At 43.1% G+C, this 17,500-nt stretch overlaps 2 protein-coding genes across 2 annotated transcripts in view; one reads left to right on the top strand and one right to left on the bottom strand.

The window, feature by feature from the left end:
• Positions 1-3,728, bottom strand: part of LOC308361137 (forkhead box protein J3-like) — a 51,902-nt gene extending 48,174 nt beyond the window's left edge. The window contains exon 1 of the mRNA XM_080833400.1: positions 3,468-3,728. The gene's annotated coding sequence lies outside the window, so the exon portion shown is untranslated. The remainder of the gene's footprint in view (positions 1-3,467) is intronic.
• Positions 3,729-15,123: 11,395 nt separating this feature from the next.
• The window catches only part of rimkla (ribosomal modification protein rimK-like family member A), a gene marked incomplete at its 3' end in the record, with an annotated part of 21,607 nt that continues 19,230 nt past the window's right edge, over positions 15,124-17,500 (top strand). The window contains exon 1 of the mRNA XM_080860813.1: positions 15,124-15,560. Coding sequence (XP_080716939.1) covers positions 15,398-15,560 — 163 coding nt within the window. The 5' untranslated portion in view covers positions 15,124-15,397. The remainder of the gene's footprint in view (positions 15,561-17,500) is intronic.

Genomic DNA, 17,500 nt, shown 5'->3' on the forward strand with positions numbered 1-17,500 from the left:
AACAGAACAGTCTCCAGACTACATCACCGTGGAGCTGTGATCAATAGGTGGGCGGAGCCAGGCTGGGGGACGAGGGCATCAACCCTAAGAGTTTACAAACATACTGTGACACATTATATATTCATTTGGCTTCCATTTCTACATGATGCGTTGTGTGTGTGTGTGTGTGTGTGTGTGTGTTTGTATGTGTGTGTGTGTGTGTGTGTGTGTATGTGTTTGTGTGTGTGTGTTTGTGTGTGTGTGTGTGTGTGTGTGTGCGTGCGTGCGTGTGTTTGTATGTGTGTGTGTGCGTGTGTGCGTGCGTGCGTGCGTGTGTTTGTATGTGTGTGTGTGTGTGTGTGTGTGTGTGTGTGTGTGTGTGTGTGTCAGTGACGTGCAGTCAGGGTAGGCAAGGTAGGCACTGCCTACCCTGACAAAATTCAAACGTAAAAATGTTTATTAAATCATTTTATTTAATAAACTTGTATTTGTATTTGTACCGAGTATTCTTGTGATTTATATATGCTATACATACGTTATTCCAATTGTTTAGACGTTACGATGACAATTGTATCAGTTACGCATAAACAAATACAAAAAAACGGCAGAATAAGCAGTGCCTTTACTGTCCAATTCGTTGTGAACGGCAAAGAAAAAGAAATGTCGCGCATGCGCACTTCGATTCTGTATTCTTTAATATGTACGTCGAAAGGCACAACTCTACTGTGCCTTTGCACGTAAATATGTTATGCCAGTAATCATCTACGTTACGTATCAAACATGGACCAATTAAAATCGAGATATTACTGGACATTTGCGCAGCTGACGTCATTACACAAGCTAAGCGTAATCCCCGCGAAAATCAAAGTAAAAATGACAACAGCGGTATCTACCGATACTGTGGAACTTAGACATTTCTCTAAACTCGACTTTAATAGAAAAAAGCAGTAACTAGCAATAGGGAGGCCTATTCCAACACTAAATGAACTTCTGCAGAAAAAGGGACCAAAAATTGTCGTTTCAAACGGACTGGTTTGACAAAAAAGATTGGCATTGTGGCTGTGCTAGTCAGGTGAGTTAGAAACTATTTTGAGCTTAATTTTGAAATGAGTGTGGGGTTGAATTAATGCCGACTGCAAGCCATTTGCTTTCATATTCAATTGAGCAGTGTGTGTTCTCACTGCTGCTGACTGACATACATAATTGGCCGCTGTGCAGATAGATGGTTGCATTCTGATGATGGACATTAACTGGTGTGTGCGTGCGTGTGCGAGACTGAGAGTAGTAGGCCACAGGATATGTTATCGTGATTGGATTTTTTTTTATATATCGATCGACCGTGCCCGTGCCGCACTTGTACCTACTGTCCTGACGTAGCCTATTAGCCTAAACAATAAATAAGGTAATCTGGCTTTCATAACTCAGTGCCTACCCTCGTACTGACTTCACCGCACGTCACTGGTGTGTGTGTGTGCTCTCTCCACCTATGCCATGCCATACGCAGTGGCTAAAGCATCAAAAAAAGATCTGCATCATGGACCTGTCCTGGAAAACTGAGATGTTGTTAATGAAGGTCCAACCTGGCAGGAGAGACAGACCCAGACAACCTGCACACGAGTAGAGAGGTCAACCCCCCACGTCCACCTTAAACCAGTGGGTCACATTCAACCTACAATATCCACCTTAAACCGATGGGTCACATTCAACCTACAATATCCACCTTAAACCAATGGGTCACATTCAACCCCCCACGTCCACCTTAAACCAGTGGGTCACATTCAACCCCCCACGTCCACCTTAAACCAGTGGGTCACATTCAACCTACAATATCCACCTTAAACCGATGGGTCACATTCAACCTACAATATCCACCTTAAACCAATGGGTCACATTCAACCCCCCACGTCCACCTTAAACCAGTGGGTCACATTCAACCCCCCAAGTCCACCTTAAACCAGTGGGTCACATTCAACCTACAACATCCACCTTAAACCAGTGGGTCACATTCAACCAACAATATCCACCTTAAACCAGTGGGTCACATTCAACCTACAATATCCACCTTAAACCAATGGGTCAGGGCCAGTGGTATAGTCCAGGTACGCAGGTATACGGAGTATACCCATTACCCACTTATTTCTCAGATCAGATACGAGAGACACATGCGCGCCCAGTCCAATTACCAGCGGAATCGAATCGTGTGTCCAGGGGTTTACATCGGAGTCCAGTGGGACTCAAGTCGGACACAATTAATCTAGTTCTGGGGAGACACATGTGTCCAATATCCAATTTAAATCGGACTGAAATCGGAAATTGGACACATGTGTCCACACGCATTGCGTACCCACTTCTTAACACAGTATACCCACTTCTCCATAGACCACTACACCACTGGTCAGGGCCACGCCGAGCTGCATGAACCCCGCGCTCTGCAGTGGCTAAGCAGCTGGCAGTTCGGTGAGTTCGAGAAGTTGGGGACCCCTGCTTCACGCACAACCTCCTGGCTTACGCATGAGACAAACTCCAAAGGTTATAAAGGGGCCATTTAAACCTTACATTTGCCATAAAGGAAACGTTGCCGTATTGTTTCCAGTGAATTACTGTTACATTACATTGAAGTTTTCATACTTTAATCTTTGTGCGTTGCGGAAGGCATCTTGTAAACAGGCGTACACTGCCAGAGGACTACAGGCGGTGGCCTCGCAAATATAACACCTGTAAACACCAGACTGCATGGACTAAACATGCACGTTTGCGGCCATCGCCGACTTCACAAGCTTTTAGCCAACAGCTGACTACGTGACGGCTCGCTCCAAAGCCTCTGCCTCTGATCTTTTAAGGGGCAGACTACGGGGAGTAGGACAACTTTGACAGTTAATGTTAGCTATCGTTAGCAGCTAGCTACATGTCAAAATATGAGATCAGGTTCTGCTGACCGCATTCCAGCGGGTTGGCTCCAGACTCAAGTGTCAAGCTAAAAGTTGCAGCAACGCTGCAATTATAGACATTCGTTAACACATGCTGTAGCTGAAGGTTGATAATATTTAGCCATTTTCTAGTTAGCTGGATATGCTAACGCACTTTGTAGTTTTTAGGATTAGTCACTCGCTATCGTGGGTGTAATTTGAAGGCATCGTTAAGACGACAAGCATGACAACTCTGAACTTGAGCAGGAGGCTACACGAGTTAACTTGGGTGGGAGACGGAACAACCTGTGGGTCCTCCTGGAAGCATTAGGTGTGTAAAAACTCAAATCTGCAGCACATGCGTTCCCGCACAGGAACAGAAACCTTCTCCCTTATTTAGAACGAATTCATAACTAGTACATACACCACTCATTGCGCGTTTTATAGTCAGACGTGATCCGTCAAGGCCTGTTCGAAAGACGATCTAGACGCTGTAGCGTTAATGCATTCCTTTGCCCCGAAAAGCCCTTCTCTCCACGGGCCGCTATAGACCGTGGCGTTCTCCCATAATCGCTTACTTACTCTGATGGTTGTTGTAGAGTAGTTACCACTGAACACCTTTGAACTTCAATGAGGACAGTTCCGCCTCTCGTCACACTTCGGCGTCTTTCTCCACCCGGGCAAGAGGTTTTTCTCAGCCCTCGGTCGTTACTGTAGTTGCCGCTGCTTGTCCCAAATAATACTCCTTCTTACCGACGGGCATAATAGTCCCGCGTACTGCTGTCAACGGTGCTCCGCGGCTCAGTCTCTGGCTGCTGTCTGCGCTCGGCTGCTGTAGACAGCTAACATCCGGGACCTGTGCGCTTGCTAAACCACCGGAACTACTTCCAGCTGCTGTCAGACAGGCGAAGCTACCAGAGCACATCTGGATGGCCAAAATATGGGGCTAAATCAGCTGTGCGTAATGATCACTCACTAACATCACACACACACACACACACACACACAACACACACACACACACACACACACACACACACACACACACGATCATGTATTGTACACGGAAAAATGCCAATGCAGATACCACAATTGTTGTGTCTTGTCTATGCCTTTTGATTCTGTTGGTAGGGTCTTTAATTATATAGTATCGTTCATGCATATTGCTTCCTTATTTTAATGCATGGCTTTCTTACTGTTGTTACATGACGTCGTAGCCTATAGTGTGTCCACTGTAGCCTACGTCTGATGTTTGATAGACCAGTGCATGCACTGTGAACATAAGTTGTATATAATTTATGCCAGCGGAGTTGTGCTAGTTGTCTATTAATTACATTTCTTATTCAAATTTGTATTAATTTATTTGTGATGTTAATTTATAATGATACTTGATTCCTATTCCTACTACCTTGCTGCTTTGACAACTGAATTTGCCTCACGGGATTAATTAAAGTGTATCTATCTATCTATCTATCTATCTATCTATCTATCTATCTATCTCTCTCTCTCTCTCTCTCTATCTATCTATCTATCTATCTAATACGTGTCTCTGCCTATAAGCTTTGATTGCATGTTGTTATGTCCTTTATGGCTCTGTTCCACTCCCATTAAATTATGCCATTTTTACAGAGAGTTAACTCTCTGAGCCGTAACGCTATAAACATCAACCGACCAGACGGCATGAATCACAAACAGCTGACTGGCATTTCATTCCCTATTAAAGCGAGATTAAATGTATCACTTTTGTATTGAAGAGAGCAACTCCCTTACCAACAAAAAACCGAAATCTTTTTGCCGGCTGGATTACGGCCATCAGGATGAAAATCCTGAAAGACTGGAGTTCTACAGTGACCTTAAGGAACACATTACTGGCAACTAGTTTTGCTATTATCTTCTGATTCGTGTCGATGCTAGGCTATTCGGTCATGTGGATCGGTCTCTGGCACTTTCGTAGTTCATAGGTTGAAAAGGTAAAGCTTGGCCAAGTAACACACTCACGCGTTTGTTACCACTCTGTTATTACACTGTGCGTGACTGGGTATTGTGTTCAGTGTATTATTAATAGGTAACTCAGATACAGTGCATACAACAAATCAGTTCAACAACCACAAAAAAGTTGATACACTGTCGGACCTCATTCTGTGTATTCATGTTGTTCAGTGTTGTTTTTCTGCCTGTGGGAGAGTCAAGCTATCCTCACATTGGAGAATATGGCACCGGTGCCTTGCTTTAATCTTCAAGCGGAACAAGCTTCCCTTTCTTAACTCAATGCTGCCCCCACGTGGACAAAAAGAGCACTTGCGTCTTATTGCACAAGAGTGGGACCGCTCAGTGAAGAGTTGATGATGTGGGTTTCCAATGTGAGCGGATATGAGTCATTTCCTTTTTTTATCTGTAAGAAAATAACTCTGTGTGTTTCTCTCCATTTTATACAGCTTTCAGAGGAGGGGGGGGTGTAGGTAAGGTGAGGAGATGTGAGGAGGGTAGAGAGGAGAGGAGGGGTGAAGGTCAGATGAGGAGATGTGAGAAGGGGGGAGAGGAGGGGTGTACCCTACTCAGAGATAAACAACAACAATACTGCCCTGCTACAACAACAAGCACCGTACTAAGAGGTAAACAATCTCATGTCCAAGTTTTTACCAGGGGGACTGTTAGGTGAAAATTCACCCTATTAACTGCAGGACTCCGGAGCTGCATATAAGTATATTTATAAGACAAACAACAACAACAACAATTGCAATCAGGCTCGCCTCACAGCACAAGGCTGAAAGTGAAGCAATGATAAACACATCACAGAAGGTTTACATAGACAGAAGTTTAGCATTCAGCACTAGGGATAACCACGTGTTGGATCTCTGATGTTTCGAGGCAATGATGGAAGTTTTGCACAAGGTCGGGAAGAAGCACAGTTCGGCCCTTCTTATCTCCTCTGGTCTAAACATGCTCTTGTTCATATGCATGCAGACTAAGTGGCACCTAATATTCTAAGCTACACACACGCAGAAACACAGAAAAGCCATGTTCCTGCTTAAGAACATGTTTGATACAAGGTCATTCATAATACAAGGCACTTATTAATATATTATTATTATATTATTAACTCATTAACAGTGCTTGAAATCACCTCCATTAGGGACCATGTAGTTTATTTAGCAATCTGGTACAACAACAACAACAAACAACAACAAACAACAACAAAAACAAACAAACAACAACAACAATAATAACAACAACAATAACAACAAGATTTAAAAGGAGAGTAACATCTCCCTATGCACATACGGTATGTATTTGTAGCTGTGAGGGATGTTAAACTGTAAAAAAAAAAAAAAAACTCATTGTACAATTACCCCTGCAACCATATCTATTTATTCCACCCTTCCTATATAACCGTCATTCTCATACCATATTGTATTTTATTTATTCCTGCTCTTCCTGGACACTTCACTTTGCACTATTGTTTGTAAATATTTTTTAAGACTTGTTGACCATTGCACTGTTGTATTGTATTGTTTTGCACTGCTGTATTGTTTTGCACTGTTGTATTGTATTGTGTTGTGATTTTGTGTAATATGTGTAAGCACACCTGAGAGCCACTGCACCAAGACAAATTCCTTGTTTGTGCAAACTAACTTGGCCAATAAAAGCTGATTCTGGTTCTGATTCTGAACTACATGGATATAGGCTATAAATGATCTTTAATTTGACCACATAAATAGTATGGCATATAAAGACATTATGCTCTCATTAATTCCAATCTAGTTGACTGATTACCGTAAGTTAGCCATACACTTAGTACATGAATTAAGATTTTGGTGTATGTCTTGTGGGTTTTATTGATCAGATCACAAAATGCCATGTGAAAAAAATGCATGGACGAATCATTCACTTATGAACTAACATTCGTTTAAATTTCCGCGGTCAAACCGGTAGATATTTTTTTACAACTACCAAACTTGACAGCTTATTTAGTCTCCTGTGATTTGTTCACACACACCCGTCATTGGTTGGCACCAATTGAGCCACTTACAATATTTGGCCACACGATGGCAGCATTTGATTGTTTTTGATGGCGCACTCCGAGAAGTCTTTGTTGTTGTTGTTCCTTCAAGAAGCACATTATTCACGAGCTCTCGGGACCAAACTGCCGTTTTATTAGAAGAAGTGACCATATGGCCCCCAGCGCGCAGCGGGCTACAAGACACGGTCAAACACAACAACAACACAAACAATGCGTGGATACTGGCGCGAGAGGGGACACAACCTTGAGCTGTGTTTTGGGGAGAATTCTCTCCTCCTCTTTGGTGCATCCTGATTGGCCGAGGCTGTTGGCGCGGCATCGGGGTGTGTGATTGATGTGGTCGTGCAGGGAGGGGGCGAGCCGAGCGAGCCCAGCAGCAAGTGAACCATGCTGGGAAAGATGTGTGCCTCCTTCCCTCGTGCGCGGAATGTAAAAGCAGGGTGTTGCCTGCAACTGTTTTTGCGCTTACCGGCATCACGCCACATATACATATAGGCTACTGCCCCACTTTACAGTAACACACACACACACACACACACCGACACACACACACACACGTATCCGCCTCATCATAACCCCAGCTTCTGAGGCTTGCTAACGAACAGTGTACGTCTGTTATGAAAATGTCTGCAGTTTATTGGAACCATCTGGACAGCGCGAGCTAGCCCACCGCACAGTAGGCTGCAGTGTGTTATGTAACGGCAAACGGCAAATTGACGTCTTCATGGTCTTGAATGAGCTCCTAAATTTTCTTGACACGAGGGAGCCGCGAGAAGCCATGTGTGATGATCGGTGCTGACAGGTGCCTGCTCCGCGGGTTTAGACTCTCTAACTGGCGCTATACCCTGTCTTGATGTTTATTATTAGTATTACTATTATTATTTATTATTATTATTATTATTTATTATTATCATTATTATTATTTATTATTATTCATCATCATCATTATTATTTATCATCATCAATCATCATCATCATCATCATCATCATCATCATCATCATCATCAATCATCATCAATCATCATCATCATTATTATTATTATTATTATTATTATTATCATTATTATTATTATCATTATTATTATTATTATTATTATTATTAATAATAATAGGCTATAACGTCTAATGGCACATTTTCGTCTCCGCTATGGGATATTGGTGTTGAGCCACTCACAGGTAAGCCAAGCATGCAGGTCAGACCGCTCCACCACAAATCAGCTGCTTTTTGTCCCATTGTAGCCTACTGCGATTGTCTTTGCTTACTGTCGAAGTCAAAGTCAAAAGTCAAAGTAGCTTTATTGTCAACTACTTCACATGTGAAACATACAAAGCAGTCGAAAGAACGTTTCCCACTCTCCCCTCACAGACCAACCAGCACAGGCCATGAGCTACCGACTATAATAAACTTTATTACAGGCTCAAGGCCCACATGGAAGATGCACACTACATATAATCAATCAATTACGTATAAATACATACATACAATCATAAATACATATAAATATACACAAGGAATGAAGGGTTAAAAAAGGCACTCATGCAAGTGTTCCCGGATCTTAGATGTGTACTTGACAGAACTGCGGCCAGAGTCTGTCATCAGATCAATTATAACATAAGACTATATGCCACTGTCTGTCTGTAGGCTCGTCTCCTATAGTGCCACTGGCTGTCTGTACTGTGCTGTCTGTGTGTGTGTGTGTGTGTGTGTGTGTGTGTCTGTACCCGTCTCCTATGCGCCTCACGAGCTTTAATCCGACACAATGTGCTGCGTCGGGGCAGAAAAACGCAGGAGGCGCATTCCAGTCCGTGCGGGTCGATGCCTCCTGCACGCTAGATTCTTTCTCTCTCTTCGTTTGCATGGACTGCAGCTCAGTGTGTGTGTGTGTGTGTGTGTTTGCAAAGACTGCAGCTCAGTGTGTGTGTGTGTGTGTGTGTGTGTGTGTGTGTTTGCAAAGACTGCAGCTCAGTGTGTGTGTGTGTGTGTGTGTGTGTGTGTGCAAAGACTGCAGCTCAGTGTGTGTGTGTGTGTGTTTGCAAAGACTGCAGCTCAGTGTGTGTGTGTGTGTGTGTGTCTGTGTGTGTGTGTGTGTGTGTGTGTGTGTGTGTGTGTGTGTGTGTGTTTGCAAAGACTGCAGCTCAGTGTGTGTGTGTGTGTCTGTGTCTGTGTGTGTGTGTGTGTGTGTGTTTGCAAAGACTGCAGCTCAGTGTGTGTGTGTGTGTGTCTGTGTCTCTGTGTGTGTGTGTGTGTGTGTGTGTGTGTGTGTGTGTGTGTGTGTGTGTGTGTGTGTGTGTGTGTGTGTGTGTGTGTGTGTTTGCAAAGACTGCAGCTCAGTGTGTAAAACGACTCCTCTAGTGCTCTTACATTTGGGGATCGTAGGAGTTACGCACTGTTGACTAAAAAACTAAAAAGTTGAAAAACTAAATAAAAAAAAAGTTGACATAATATGTTTGGGAGCATGACCTGTTATGTGACTTCACCTATCTACTTTAATGATGTGACTAATTACCTGTCTTGAGCTTGTGCTTAGCCTTCTTCGTAACACCTAGAAGACACACAGCCTTAAGACAACCATTTTGACCTGAACAGTGCTGTAGCGGTAAAATTAGAGGTGGGTCAACTATGAATTTTATGATCGGACAGGCCTCGACGCGATGCAACGCAACACAATGCGTCGCGACTCTGTAAGGCTCTCCTGGCTAAATTACATTATGTTATCAGTTAAAGTCATATTAAATCAATGACAGTGAATAGATGTGTTTAGAGTTTGTAGTTTATTACATTTCAAGAAAACAGTAAAGAAAAGTATGTGTAGGCCTCACAACAATGAAGGGGTGGTGGGGGAGACAACAGAAAGGACCTCTATAGGACCTAGAAAAAAATAAGGCCTTTGGAAACAGACCCAGGGTGTTACAGCTGAATTATGAAAAGAAACCATGCTGCAATTAAACGCTTCCCCTGTTCTTTAAGCATTGGATAAACATCCAATGTCAACACAACAAGACAATTGCCGGATTAAGAACTATCTACACTGTAAAATATTTCACCGTAATTTTACAGTAAATTACTGGTTCCTAATTGCATTCATTTCACGGTAATTTTACAGTAATTTATTGTAAATATTTCACAGTAATGTACTGTACATGTTTTACAGTAATGAACTGTAAAAATTTCACAGTCAAATGCAATGCAACTACAGCAGTATATTGTAATTTCACAGTTTAATGCCATTGGATTACTGTGATTTGGCAGTATGTAGCTGTGGAATTACATCGTCTTGCTGTATATAATTTACAGTATTTTTACTGTAAAAGTTATGCAACTAGTACATTATACTGTACATTTACAATTTAAGTACTGCACATTTGACTTGTTAACTGTGATTTTACCACACAAATGTGCTTTGGATTTGCTAAATTAAAAGTCAAAGCAAGAACAAAGACAATACTAATTTTAACTTTTTTAATTCATTACTCAATACCCAAATACATACAAATTCATGAAGGTTTAAAACACGTCATATTTATTATTCAATACCTAAATACATTACAATAAAAAAGGTTTAAAAACACGCCAAAATCAATACCCAATTACATAACAATTACTGAAGGTTTGAAACATGTCAAATTCATTACTCAATACCCTAACCCTAGAACTCAAAACCCAAATACAAATAGCAAAAGTTAAAAACACGTCAAATTCATTAATCAATATCCTAATACACAATGAAAAAAGTTTAAAACACGTCAAATTACACACAACACTCCAGAACGTAGACTCTCCTAAATAACTCTGTCTGTCTTCAGACCCTATAAAATATAAACAAAACTTCGGAACATATACAATATAAACAAAAATTAAATGCAATTACAAAAAAAAATGCAAAAACAATTACAAATTTACAATGACCACTCGAAGTCGACAAGCTTTCTCTGGAGTTTGCTGACATTTGCATTTATCCCTCCACGCATCTTCTTCGAGCCTTGCTCTGGGTTGATGCCCAAGAAGCACCTGTAAACAATAAGCAAAGACAACTTTCAGTTTTACAGATTTAATATGGCGTTGTTTATCCAAGGCACATGTACATGCACCAAATAAGTTAGTATTGAAAGCCAAGCAAGATTGATATAAGCAACGCAAATCAGGAGGCTAAAATTAGCTCCTTTGAAATGACATAGCCTAGTTGCTGCATCTGGAGGCTAACGTTTACTTTAACTTTCACGCTAATTTGTGTATCCTCAGCCGAATAACACACTCTATACCTGGACATGTGGACAACATTAAATGAGAACACATCATTTGAGCTTTCCAAAACAACTATACATTACTTGTCTGTGAGGAAAATCTTGGCGGGGAAAATGGCTTTAAAATGACTTAGCTGGAGGCTAACGTTAGCTTACTATAACTGTCACGCTTATTTGTGTATTCTCAGTCGAATTACACACTCTATACCTGGACATGTGGACAACATTAAGTGAGAACACATCATTTGAGCTTTCCAAAACAACTACACATCCAAAACAACTATACATTACTTGTCTGTGAGGAAAATCTTCGCGGGGAAAAATGGTTTAAAATGACTTAGCTGGTTGCTGCAGCTGGAGGCTAACGTTAGCTTCCTTTAACTTTCACGCTAATTCGAGTATTCTCCGTCAAAAAAACTAACACACTATGACTAAAATTGACATGTGGAGACCATTAACGTTAAATGGAAACTCACAATTAGAATTTTACAAAGATAAGTTTCTTCTGTGTGAGGCAAAGCTTCACGGAGAAAACAGCTTTTGGAATTTCTTAAGAAGTGGTTCATTAAATGACCTGACCTTGATCCAAAAGATCGTTCATTTACTAACCCAGACAACGAACATTATTAAAAGGTTATTATTATAGAGTTGTGACAAGCGCTCTGTCAACCTTACCTTTATCTTCTAGCTCATGTGCTGTATCCACCTTCGCGCTCTTCTATCATACGCTGCCTGTGTCTGTAGTCACCGTGGATCCAACTGTCTCTTCTTGAACCCACAATACAGCGTAGTTCAAGTGCAAGTGCAATTCAAATTTACAGTAATGTATTGGGTATCTCAAAGGATGATTTGAATAGAGTATTTTACTGTGAAATAACCCTATACAATGCTGTGAAATCCCGGTATCGTTTTTTTCACAGTAACTTACTGTGTCTACATTGATTTCACAGTAAAGTCTACATTACAACATGACATTGTGATTATTACAGGTAAAGCCTGTAAAGCAACATTACGATGATTTATTGTGAAATATATCAGTAAAATATTGTAAAACTCTGGTAACATTTTACAGTGTAGATATGACATAAAACCGCAGTGAAAAAACACGGATGGGAGGCAAACAAACAGTACATCTGCCTAAATGGAGGTGGCGTGCGAGACCAAAACAACGTTTACAAAAGTGAATTGATCTTCTTCAGTCTTACTTTGTACTTGAGGCCTTTTGCAGGCATCTGTCGGAGTGGTCGATGGTCTCTTCAAAAATCGCCTAATATCCATGGCTAATTAATCCATACCGAAAAGGGAGGCAGGCAGGCTACGACGTGAACGTGAACCACATCGTCTATGTGTTGACATACGTCCTGGACCCTGATTGGTGTCGCCGTCGCAGCAGCAAGGCACTGATTGGAGGGTCACAGACCATAATACGCAGATGAAAATGATTCCGGCAACAGCCTTTATATGTTCAACAATATTGGTTTTAAGTGTTTTTAAATGACACCAAATTTATTTCGGATTGTTCCAACGGAAGACTACAAGGCGCAGGGAACTTTGAGGTGCGTAGACGCCACTTACAAGTGCGTAAACGCTATTTAGAGGTGCGTAACCGCTATTTCCAAAATTCTAGAGGTGCGTAAACGCTTTTACGGGCGTTTACCCTCCACTACAGCCCTGGACTTGAACCGAAATTGCGGAAACATTTTGGGGTAATTAGGCTACAACTGAATAGCCAAGCCGTCTTTGTTTTTTTTTTACACTGTTACTATGCCTGAATAGCCAAGACATATTAAAGGCTTTTAAAACTCATTACCGCCAATGCCTCTGATTCTCTTTCTTCCTCTCTCTCTCTCCCCCCCTGCCTCTCTCTCTCTCTCTATCTCTCTCTCCCGGTGTAAACAACGCAGAAGTGGGTCACTTTGCCATGTGGTGTGTGTGTGTGTGTGTGTGTGTGTGTGTGGGTAACTTTGCCATGGCACAATTCCTGCTAAGAAGATCACATGAGTTGGTCTGCATCCACAGTAGATGCTGAAAACTGCATGCAGATTATTTAAGAATATAGATTAGATTCAACTTTATTGTCATTGCACAGATTCCAAGTACTGAGACAAGAAATGCAGTTTAGCATCTAACCAGTAGGTGCAAAATAGCAATAAAAGTGCAGAGTATGTGCAAATGTAGGGTGAACTAAGTGAATATGATACAGTAAGAGTTAGAATATGACACAGAATTGTAATACAAACAGAATTGAATAGCAGCAATTGAGGTAAGAGTGAGGTATGATAAGTATATAAAGTGCAGGTGAAAGTAAACTGGTGGTAACAAGTGAAATCAAGTGAATGAGGTAGAAAAGTACAATCAATACAGGTAATGCAGTAAAGTGGATACAGTATTAGTATTGGCGCGGACATTATAGGCGATCAGGAGGTCAAGGCTGACACTAGGCTACTCAATGAAAAAGTGGCAGAGCCATTGAGTCAGGAGGTGCCAGTTTCATAAAGTCTTCTTTGTCTTGTTTGAGGTTTTTTGCTAACTGCTTTAGGCTAGGCTATACCTAGCTCGCCCATTAGTTTTACAAGATGTGGTAGTGGGTTTGTGTGCGTGTGTGTTGGGGGGTTGGTTGGTTTGTGTGTGTGTGTGTGTGTGTGTGTGGGGGGGGGGGGGGGGGGGGGGGGGGGGGGGCAGTTGTTTAGAGACCCTGCGGAAAGAAAGAAAAAATACTTCCACTGAATAGCAACTAGATAGCACCAGTGGTGACATTACCTTCTAGTTAGCCTAAGTTTAGCTTAAACTATCTTACCAATGTCTCCCATTTGGCCAGGTGCGAGGGGTGTAGCTCATGTCGGAATAAGACCCGGCCCCAAACCTGAATGTGTAGCCGAAGGCACATTAGTCTATGGAAGGCACCTCTGCTTCGGCTAATAACACATGCCTACCGAACAGCAGGCTAGTGAGGTGGGCGTTACCCGGAGTCTTGTCGGCTACAGAGCGCCTGTTTCGCGACAGCCCTAGATTACAGTAACAGTACATCCACTTTCCACGTATAGGAAAATGATAAAGTCCGTTATTTTTCCGATAACAACGTCGTTCACTTTCTTCTAACGACCATGACAGCGCTGAGACAGATGAGAGGCGCGTGGGTATTCAGCAGCCTTCTCGCGCACCCGGTCTGAACCGGTTCTGGCGAGGCAGGCGCGCGGGCTCGTGGTGGACCCCCTTACCATGCAGCAGCATCCCCGCCACGCGCTGCAGAGCTCTTGCACCCGCGCGCTCGGCTCGCGACCACACTCTCCACAGTACTGAGCCGCGCATCGATTGGCTCGCGGACAAACATGAGCCTACACACCTTCATTATTTGGATTGGTCGCGCAGACACCGGCGGTCACTCCTGCTGACAATAGACCTTCCGCTGCCATTGGCCAGGCGCTGCGCAAGCCCTCACTTCTCATTGGCTGGCTTCAGTTCTGGAACCCAAAAAAATAAGTGTAGTAAACGAAGCGCGTGCCTGAAGAAAATCGCAGGGGCTGGGAAATAAGCGTGCATCTTTTTCAGCACCGTTACCCCGTGGATAGCAGAAGTTTACTCGTCAACAAAACACACACACTGCCTGGTGAACGTGGAAGGAAGGACACCGCCGTCTTCGTCTTACCACCATTTTGTTGGGTTTCTCAGCCAGCTGGCTGTTGTGTTTGAGGGGGTAGTACAGTAAGTCTGAGAACGGAGGAATTAAGGAGCACATTACTAGAGCTTTTGTTCGCCCTGTTTCAGGGCTGCGAGTTAGCTTGCTAGCTGTCGGCCCTCAGTTGGAGCTTTGTATAGCTAACTCTGCTAACTGGGCAGCTTTTTTTGGTTAGAAAGGGGGTCATATTTTGATTTTCATCACTTTGGGACCCAACTCTTTCGGTTTGTGATTCTTTTATTCAGAGGGATCCCGGACTGAATGGAACAGGAATAAGTAGCGGTGAGGCTGAGGGGAAATCTAGAGGGTATTTTCTCTCGAATTTGATTCCATCATCAAACGGAGCAACTTTTGCCGCCGTTTGATTCCCAGTCTGTTTCCAGCCTGTTAGCTTTAGGTGCGCTGCTGCCTGCTAGCCGGCTACATCTATTGTGTGTTTGTGCTCCGGTGTTATTCAGCCGTTCCGCGACCGCGGGTCCCGCTCTCTCTCTCTCTCTCTCTCTCGACCCGACCTTTCTTTTTCATCACATTACATTCGGTTAGTCGACGCGACTTATTCAGAAAAAGAAAAAGATGTGTTCCCGGGTGTGGTTCGTGACAGACAGGAGGATCCACCAGGAGTATCCCCAAGTCCAGATCCTCCGTGCCCTGAAGCAGCGATGCGCCGAGGATGATGTTGAGTTCCGATATCTCCTTATGGATCAGATCGTCCTTACCATCACCGATGGCCAACTAGGTAAGTGATAGAAAAGGCACCGAGACTTATGTAATGACATTATGCTTTTATTCAACGTGTTTTGGTCATTGGCGTTGTAGATGTGTGTGTGTGTGTGGGCAGTCCCCAACGTTATTGTGCGCTACTGTGCTGTATTGATGTAGCTAGCTAACATTAGCTGTGACGGTGACCGCCTAACCTAATTTCTAGCCTCTCTTACGGAGCTGAGGGGGAGTGATGTCTCTGGCTGTAGATATGAAGACCGTATCCGTTTATTAATTATCTGAATGCTATCACTGATTAAATTATCTCAGCCGAAAGTACACACATTAAAGCTATCGGTACCCTGCTGGAAAAAAAGCTGAAAACCAGCATATACTGGTAGATGGTTTAGCGGGTCTTAGCTGGCTTTAGCTGGTTGTACCAGCTAAAACATTAATAAATCATACAAAAATATACCTCAAGATGGGAAAACCAGCTGGTCAACCATCTTAGGCTGGTAGCTGCTGAAAAAACAGCTGAAAATAAACGTATGCTGGTATCTGGTTTTAGCTGATATGACCAGCTAATGTTAAACCATCAAAATCATGCAAAAACGTACCATAAGCTGGCCAACCATCTTAAATCAGCATAAGCTGGTCAAGCTGTTTTAATTTCTCAGTAAGGTAGTTCAAATGAAGCAGAATTTCATGTCAGTTAACTGTAGTCACGAGTGTTTATGCGAGACCATAGCGTTGATTATACTCGAAGTGACGGCTGGGGCGAACAAAATAAACCTCGTCTGGGCTTTTAAAGTGAGAGTGTCGAAGCTTTGTTTTGACGTTTAATCGTCTGAATGAATTGTAAGTAACTGCCACGTACAGAAGACAAATTAGGCTGTTAATGCCGTCTTGGTCATCATACCTTGGCAAGCGTGAATTAAATAAACAACTGGATCGTGTTTATTGTTCTAAACATCACAACCGTGCCGGTCACATACATATAGCGAAGTATTATTTTACAGCGTCATGCGCACATATTCCACTACATGTATTCGTCTATCTGCATTAAAGTAACCGTAGACGATCGGGACCAGCTTGGAATCTATGCATGCAGTCTTTTTCTTTTTCTTTTTTTTTAATCGCAAACCTCGTTCTGAGCGCCGGCGCCGTGCTTCAGTGATTTTGTGTGTGTGTGTGTGTGTGTGTGTGTGTGTGTTGAGCTGCCCTTCCTTCCAGGCGAGCTAGAGGAATCTGTCACATTGATCCTAACGACCGGATTCTTCCTGACTCTGAGCTTTAGCACTCGTATCAAAGCTCGGCACGCACTGCCGCGTCAGTACTGTGCCGGTATGAACCGTCTTGTGCTCGCGCTAATCCGACCATACTGACCCAAATACAAAAAAAAATAAAAACATGACGTCACCGCGAGTGTGACACATCAACCTGTAGTTATCTCCACCGTCGTCCCAGCACAGCCGCGTCTGTGGACGTATTGGTCCCGCGCTAAGAACGGGGTAAGACATGATACGCCTAAGCTCGCCTAGCTGGCACTCCTGACTTTAAAGCCTGTAATCATGTCCGCTTCCTGACCAGCTGGGACCAGTCCAGTGGCTCCTCTGACCTTACGTGAGTCTCATAGACGGACTCCGACCGGCTGCAACACGCCACTGACATTTCATAACATAGCATCTGAGCCCTGGAGTATCTGCCACAGGGGTAGTTTTTCTCTCAGAGCAGGGCTGTATCTGCCACAGGGGTAGTTTTTCTCTCAGAGCTGGGCTGTATCTGCCACAGGGGTAGTTTTTCTCTCAGAGCAGGGCTGTATCTGCCACAGGGGTAGTTTTTCTCTCAGAGCAGGCCTGTATCTGCCACAGGGGTAGTTTTTCTCTCAGAGCTGGGCTGTATCTGCCACAGGGGTAGTTTTCCTGAGGAGGAGGGCATGTGCTGTGTCATAGGTTTCTCAAACAGCTCCCTAGATTC

This window comes from Sprattus sprattus (genome assembly GCF_963457725.1).
Source record: "Sprattus sprattus genome assembly, chromosome: 2".
NCBI lineage: Eukaryota > Metazoa > Chordata > Actinopteri > Clupeiformes > Clupeidae > Sprattus > Sprattus sprattus.